The 7,723-nt window shown below is 42.8% G+C and overlaps 1 protein-coding gene across 1 annotated transcript; it reads right to left on the reverse strand.

The window, feature by feature from the left end:
• Positions 1–1,662: 1,662 nt before the first annotated feature.
• Positions 1,663–6,836, reverse strand: LOC139405906 (E3 ubiquitin-protein ligase RNF183-like). Its single transcript, XM_071148351.1, has 2 exons — positions 6,543–6,836; positions 1,663–4,315 (listed from the first exon to the last, which is right to left on the reverse strand). Exon 2 carries the CDS (start codon positions 4,208–4,210, stop codon positions 3,290–3,292), a length of 921 nt encoding a protein of 306 aa, XP_071004452.1. The 5' UTR covers positions 4,211–4,315; positions 6,543–6,836; the 3' UTR covers positions 1,663–3,289.
• Positions 6,837–7,723: the final 887 nt, after the last annotated feature.

Below are 7,723 nucleotides of genomic sequence, written 5' to 3' on the forward strand. Positions count from 1 at the left end.
TGTCCCTCCATGGCAGCTTCACCTACATCATTTGGCCTGGACCCGCAGAACACTCCCAGTTTGATATGCATGATTTCAGACACAAACAGGGTGAAAAATAAGCACCTGTTCTTCAGAGTAGACCAACCATTTAGGATAAAAGCAGCGATCATATTTTCCTCTATTTCCTTATTGTGCCAAGTTATGGACACATTCAAAACGGCAGGGGAGGTTTCTATGATTTTGTCCCCCCCAAAAGGTTCTTATAGTTCCTATGAGTAATGCCATTTTTCATTTTGGGCATTTGGCATATTCAAGGAGCTCGGGGCCCCTGGCGAGCAAATTATTGGCTCTGTAATCTTTGCTTGACAGGTATAATTTCCTGACTCATAATCTCTCGTTTTGCTGTTCGACTCAGGTTTATATTCCACAGACACTCCATTTCCAAACTCAAGTCGATGTCCTTGAAAAAATGACTTCCATACTGAGGGAGTTCGTTTTGGCAGCACGGAGTCGCATACCGCTCCGCAAGTCAGTCCGAGGCTGTATCCCGAGGTAGCAGGCCGCTTCTTCTTTGCTTGATTCCTGGCTAGGATATTCCCACAACACCGTAGAATAGCAAACAAAGCAGAAGCAGAAGGGGTAGAAGCCATCGTTCTCGATATTCTAGTGGTGACTGTCCGCAATGTTAATTATATTGTCACACATCTACCATAAATTTATGCAAGCACGGTAATTCAAGAGGAAAACATATCCATGTTTGATGACATACCGTTAGCTATTCAACCCGAACACTCGAACAGTTAGGCCAATATCCAGTTTGCGGCAGGGTCTTTCTGGACCGGGGTCTGGTTCACCCAAGCAGAAGCTCCGCCCGGGCCGGGGTCGTGAGTAGACTTTGTCAACGAGGGTGGATCAATGCATAGGCTACAAACTTTTTTGAGAGGAATGGCGAACAAGGTTTGGTCCCCGCACAAAGTTTAAATAGATTGAATAAAACTGGTTTAAATGGATTAAAATAGAATAGCCTATGGACAATTGATATAAAGTCACAATTTACAACACCTGGAATTTCTCTCTGGCTTACACACTTTCAAATATTTGAAAATACATTAATAATGGCTGTTGTGATAGATTTCTGGAGAGATATAAACAGCTTATCTGAAATTGTTTGCCCTATTGCATGTCCCTCTATAAACACACACACACACACACACACACACACACACACACACACACACACACACACACACACACACACACACACACACACACACACACACACACACAGAGAGAGAGAGAAAGAGAGACAACAATGCTATGTAATTACAATGTACCTGCCTATTGTATGTGCATAGAATTACTTGCTTTAGCATCACTAAATAGGCCTATAAAGTGGGAACAAATAATGAATGTGTTAACCATAAGAATTGCTTACCATAATGAATTTACCATAAGAACATCAAATTAAATACAGGGCGTTCTGTTTAACAGTGGTTGAAATAGACATATGTCTATGTCAACACCTGCTTGTAGAAAAGACAAAGACAAACTCGCATAGCCAGATTAGGTCAACTGGTGCCCCGAGCATCAGCAAAGTGTTTTGTTGTTTACAAAATGAGTCTTGTTTCTGCACTCACCACAATATTAACTGTTAGGTAACCGTTCAAACTTTATATTTTAATGATTAAGAGCATATTCCTTAAACAATTAATAAAACGCTTGCATGTTATACAACACATACACTTAGTCATGCTGTCAAATGGCACTGCCTCCTTTCCATTATGAAATATTTGCATACAAGGTGCCTTGTAAGAGGTTTTTCTGTCACACTGACAACCATAGAATGGAAAACATAGCTACTGCAACTAAAACTAGTCATGAGTGACACTGTTTCACTGATACATACACTAAGTATACCAAACATTAGGAACATCTTCCTAATATTGAGTTGCACCCCGGTGCGCCTGGCACCTACTACCATACCCAGTTCAAAGGCACTTAAATCCTTTGTCTTGCCCATTCACCCTCTGAATGGCACACATACACAATCCATGTCTCAAGGCTTCAAAACCCTTTAACCCGTCTCCTCCCGTTATCGAAACTGATTGAAGTGGATTTAACAAGTGACATCAATAAGGGATCATAGATTTCACTTGAATTCACCTGGTATATGTAATTGCAAGAGCAGGTGTTGTTAATGTTTTGTATAGTGTAGCTTTCAGTAAAATGTTAAAACAGTACACACACACACACACACACACACACACACACACACACACACACACACACACACACACACACACACACACACACACACACACACACACACACACACACACACACACACACACACACACACACACACACACACACACACACACACACACACACACACACACACTGAACCTGTCAGGAAATAGTATAAAAACGAAAATAAAATTATTCTCTAATGGGACTAAAAGAGGAAGGTGCAACCAAGGTACCGATAGGCAAAGATCTTATCAGAAATCAAATCAGCACATTTGGTTTTACTGTAAGGCAACGTGTATGTACGTGCAACGTGCATGTAACATGGCACTGGGTCTATTGGAAATGTCATTCATTTCAGTGTGGTAGGATACCTCTGCTATGACAAGAGAGACCTATTCCGTTGTATCATTCTTATTTGAACTCTATATGTATATTCATATTTTGTACGTAAATATACATTAGTTAGACATCAATGAATGTAAAACAAAATCTTGAGCTGAGCATTTTTACTTTGCAATGTAAAGAATAAGATAATGCTCAGTGTAATCAAATAATCTCTTACTTGTAATAATTCTCCATGGCAGACTTCAGTGCAATTACATAGTACACAACCTTATAATGAATTACGTTTCCCCAGGCAACATTAATTGTCCTCTCTGACTTCACCGCAATAGCTGTCCCGTTCACATTTGGGTAAATGTTCCATGTTCATGATCTTTATACTGCAGGAAGGAAGACAACATGGTGGATAAAAAATAACTCTTGCGACACTTTTCCCATTAGTACTTCTTGTGCATCAGTCCTTCATAAACAACATGGTCCTTGTTATGTATTGACCCCAGTTGAGTGTTCTCTAGTGCTTTCAGGGTCACCTTTCTTTTCAGTTAATTCACATTTTCTTCATAACTGAGTATTAGTAAAGAAAATGAAATGGCAGATATTAGGATCCCTGACAATATTAGTCCTCTGAAAATATCTGAGTGATTCTCTCCTCTGGTATTACTTCCCTTCATCCCACCACCATCCCGTCTTTTCCTCAGGGTATTTGACCATCTGGTTATGGTTGGCTGGAATTCCCCTGGTTGGGTTTGCTGCCGTTGTGGAGAACCACATTGGGCATGACCATGAAGGCCAGGATGCCCATCAGCATCAGCACCACGGTGATGGTGACGATGGATGCCATCACGGTGTAGTAGCACTGGTCCGAGCGGAACATCCTGCGCAGGCGACCTCTGACCCTGCTAGGGGGGCGACCCACGTCCACAACAGTGGCGAGGCCCTGATCTATGGTGCCCAGCTGGAGGTTGCTGGAGGCCTGCTGGTCCTGCTTCTTGAGAGTGGGCAGGGTGAGGCTGGACATGGCCAGGCTGGTAGTACCAGGAGGGGGCTTCTTGAGGACCAGCTTGCCCTTGCTGCGCTTGAAGCGCACGGACAGCGCCCTCTGCATCTCTGGAGGGAGTTTGCGGAAGATGTCCTGGTTGTTGCCCAGCTGGGGCAGGTTGCGGCCATGGGGCAGGTTGGTGAGCTCTCGACACACAGGGCAGGAAAGAGACTTGAGCTCTAAGGAGGTGACGTTGATCCGGGCCAGGCACTCCAGACAGAACGTGTGCCCGCAGGAGAGCAGCTTGGGGGTTTTAAAGACGTTGTCGTATTCGCAGAAGCAAACCACGCACTCAGTGTCCTCCATGTCGTTTTCCTGGGGGTCAGACTCCTTCCGGTTGCTGTCATCTCCAGCCCTGTCTTGCCTCCTGTTCTCCTCACTTCTACCACGCTCCCTCCTCAACCCTTTGTCTCTCTTTCTCTCCCTCCTTCTCCCAGATCCCTCTCCTCTCTCGGAGTCAGTGCTCATGGACCTACGCACCTTGGTGGATTTCTCCTTTTTCTCCTTCTTGATGCTGTCAGGTTTGGGTTTGACGTTGGGCGGCTGTTCGACCCCGTAGCCTCCATCGGCACCCTGTCTTTCCCTGTCGTCACTCATGGTGGATAGAGGCAGGTGGAGGTGCTGTGGTAGACGTAGCTGTGATGGCTGGAATCAGATGGAGAGTGACGTGAGGTTCTGGTTTCTCACGTCTCTCCAGAGGAGCTGTGGAGGAATGCGATTGTCGGTGAGACAAGGCGATTGGTTTGTCACAGAGAGCTAATAGTTCAGGCAACATAAAGAGCATAGGGAGTGCATTTCTAGCAATGACAACAAAAAGTACATTGTCTATCTCGAATAGGTAAAGACAGGGAAATATACAGTTGAAAGCAGAAGTTTACATACACTTAGGTTGGACTAATTAAAACTCGTTTTTCAACCACTCCACAAATTTCTTAACAAACTATAGTTTTGGCAAGTCGGTTAGGACATCTACTTTGTGCATGACACAAGTCATTTTTCCAACAATTGTTTACAGAAGGATTATTTAACTTATATCACAATTCCAGTGGGTCAGAAGTTTACATACGCTAAGTTGACTGTGCCTTTAATCAGCTTGGGGAAAATTCCAGAAAATTATGTCATGGCTATTGAAGCTTCTGATAGGCTAATTGACATCATTTGAGTCAATTGGAGGTGTACCTGTGGATGTATTTCAAGGCCTACCTTCAAACTCAGTGCTTCTTTGCTTGACATCATGGGAAAATCAAAAGAAATCAGCCAAGACCTCAGAAAAAAAATGGTAGACCTCCACAAGTCTGGTTCATCCTTTTGAGCAATTTCCAAACGGCTGAAGGTACCACGTTCATCTGTACAAACAACAGTACGCAAGTATAAACACCATGGGACCACGCAGCCATCATACCGCTCAGGAAGGAGACGCGTTCTGTCTCCTAGAGATTAATGTAATTTGGTGCGAAAAGGGCAAATCAATTCCAGAACAACAGCAAAGGACCTTGTGAAGATGCTGGAGGAAACGAGTACAAAAGTATCTATATCCACAGTAAAACTAGTCTTTTATCGACATAACCTGAAAGGCTGCTCAGCAAGGAAGAAGCCACTGCTCCAAAACCGCCATAAAAAAAAGCCACACTATGGTTTGCAACTGCACATGGGGACAAAGATTGTACTTTTTGGAGAAATGTCCTCTGGTCTGATGAAACAAAAATAGAACTGTTTGGCCATAATGACCATGTTTGGATGAAAAAGGGGGAGGCTTGCAAGCCGAAGAACACCATCCCAACCGTAAAGCACAGGAGTGGCAGCATCATGCTGTGGGGGTGCTTTGCTGCAGGAGAGACTAGTGCACTTAACAAAATCAATGGCATCATGAGGAAGGACAATTATGTGGATATATTGTAGCAACATCTCAAGATATCAGTCAGGAAGTTAAAGCTTGGTCGCAAATGGGTCTTCCAAATGGATAACGATCCAAAGCATACTTCCAAAGTTGTGGCAAAATGGCTTAAGGACAACAAAGTCAAGGTATTGGAGTGGCCATCACAAAGCCCTGACCTCAATCCCATAGAACATTTGTGGGCAGACCTGAAAAAGTGTGTGTGAGCAAGGAGGCCTAGAAACCTGACACAGTTACACCAGCTCTGTCAGGAGGAATGGGCCAAAATTCACCCAACTTATTGTGGGAAGCTTGTGGAAGGCTACCTGAAACGATTGACCCAAGTTAAACAATTTAAAGGCAATGCTACCAAATACAAATTGAGTGTATGTAAACTTCTGACCCACTGGGAATGCGATGAAAGAAATAAAAGCTGAAATAAATCATTCTCTCTTCTATTATTCTGACATTTCACATTCTTAAAATAAAGTGGTGGTCCTAACTGACCTAAGACAGGGACTTTTTTACTAGGATTCAATGTCAGGAATTGTGAAAAACTGAGTTTAAATGTATTTGGCTAAGGTGTATGTAAACCTCCGACTTCGACTGTAGTTTAGTCTATGAATATACCATAACTCATTATTTGCCATATAATCTATTGACTAGAATTCCATTTACACAAGCCAATGCTATTTTTGAGATGTCATGCTAGGTTTCATGCCCCCAGTTCGCGTGTGAATATGGATGAGCCATCGACAAACAAGACATGAGCTTATTGACCAGGAACACGCTCAAAACAGTCTTGGTGTTCTGAACTGTGGAGCTGAAAATGCTGAGCTACTGAAATGTTAAATTCACATACTGTAACACTATCTAGTAGAGTAAGTCACTATGGTATTTTGTATCAGTAACTCAACAAAAGTTGCATTAGTTGTAAAGGTCATCAACATTGCAAACTATGTGCAAATTTCAATGATTCAATATAGCGCCTATATTTGAGAGTATTGCACATTCAGTTCTCACAATGACAAGTTCATCATGATGGTGAACACTTACCTGTGGCGGTAGCTGACATGTACCAGTCTGTCAGAGATGGTCCTTCAGAGAGTACTTTCCCAGTGGAGAATATCCCATTCAATGAGTCCCTTGCATCTCCATTGAGACACACCGAGACACTAACATTCTAAGTGGACTTTACCCCTCCAGTTTCCCCCTCTGTTCTTTTCTCTCCTTTCCCTTCTCTCTCTGTCAATCTGTGTATGGTATTTCCTCTTTATATTCCTCCTTCATCCCTCCCTTTTACATCTGCGGTGTCTCGCTCCCTCTCGTCTGACCAGTTGTACCAGTTTAATGCCTTAAGTTTGTGTGCGTCTGTGAAATGTGAGGTTAAACTGTTATCGCGGGTGTTTTTGTATCTCTGTGTGTATTTGTACATCGTTCCTGGAACCTGTAGAACTGTAATGTGGGTAGTCTGGGTACCGCTGTCAGAGTGTTTTCCATGTCTGCGTGTGTAAACATTTGAAGCTTTCATGACATGTCAATCTTCACATAAACTGTATTCAAATGTCCTTAATGCTCAATTATTTCTAATGGCCACTACAGATGTTTATCATCTACCTTTAAATCCCACATTCCAAATGAACGTTTGACATTCTACAGACTAGAATGTGGAATGTGTTCGTTTCCTTGTCTGCTGTTGGACAGGGAAGTGATCGGCTGCATGGAAAACTCCACAAGGCTCTTGAAGCAGTGCACCGACCTGTCCAATGCACTGCAACTCATGTCATGATGCTTACGTGTCATACCTACAGTGTTTCCTGGCATTAGACTAAAGCTTCACATGCAGGTTTACCATAATTACAAGGTAAACAGGATTCACCCAAAAGCACTCAAGGCTATCTGCAATGGTTCAGCAACCCCATTATGCACTTTATATGAAAACATTGAGGTCCATTGAACCTCACCCAGAACGAAAAATGTGTAAATAATTTCATTCACTAAGCCCTTTTAGGTAAACTGATGTTTAAAGGGTTGAGAAATCAGCCATAGAAGTGCATGTAATCCTGATTTCTCATTTCATTTTGCAAACCTCACAGAAAAATACAAAACAACCTAACTACAGCAGGAGAATCTTCTGCGGTTTCTATGACATTACGTTCAAAGGTCCAATGCACGTCAGCCAGAATGTTACCCTTCTAAATAGTTTCATTCCGTTGAAAACATTCTCGAAGCCACTA

The sequence above is a fragment of the Oncorhynchus clarkii genome, chromosome 3, assembly GCF_045791955.1.
Source record: "Oncorhynchus clarkii lewisi isolate Uvic-CL-2024 chromosome 3, UVic_Ocla_1.0, whole genome shotgun sequence".
Lineage (NCBI taxonomy): Eukaryota > Metazoa > Chordata > Actinopteri > Salmoniformes > Salmonidae > Oncorhynchus > Oncorhynchus clarkii.

Bases quoted from the DNA above. Each gene is read 5' to 3' on its own strand.
- LOC139405906 (XM_071148351.1), bottom strand. From the start codon at position 4,210: ATGAGTGACGACAGGGAAAGACAGGGTGCCGATGGAGGCTACGGGGTC.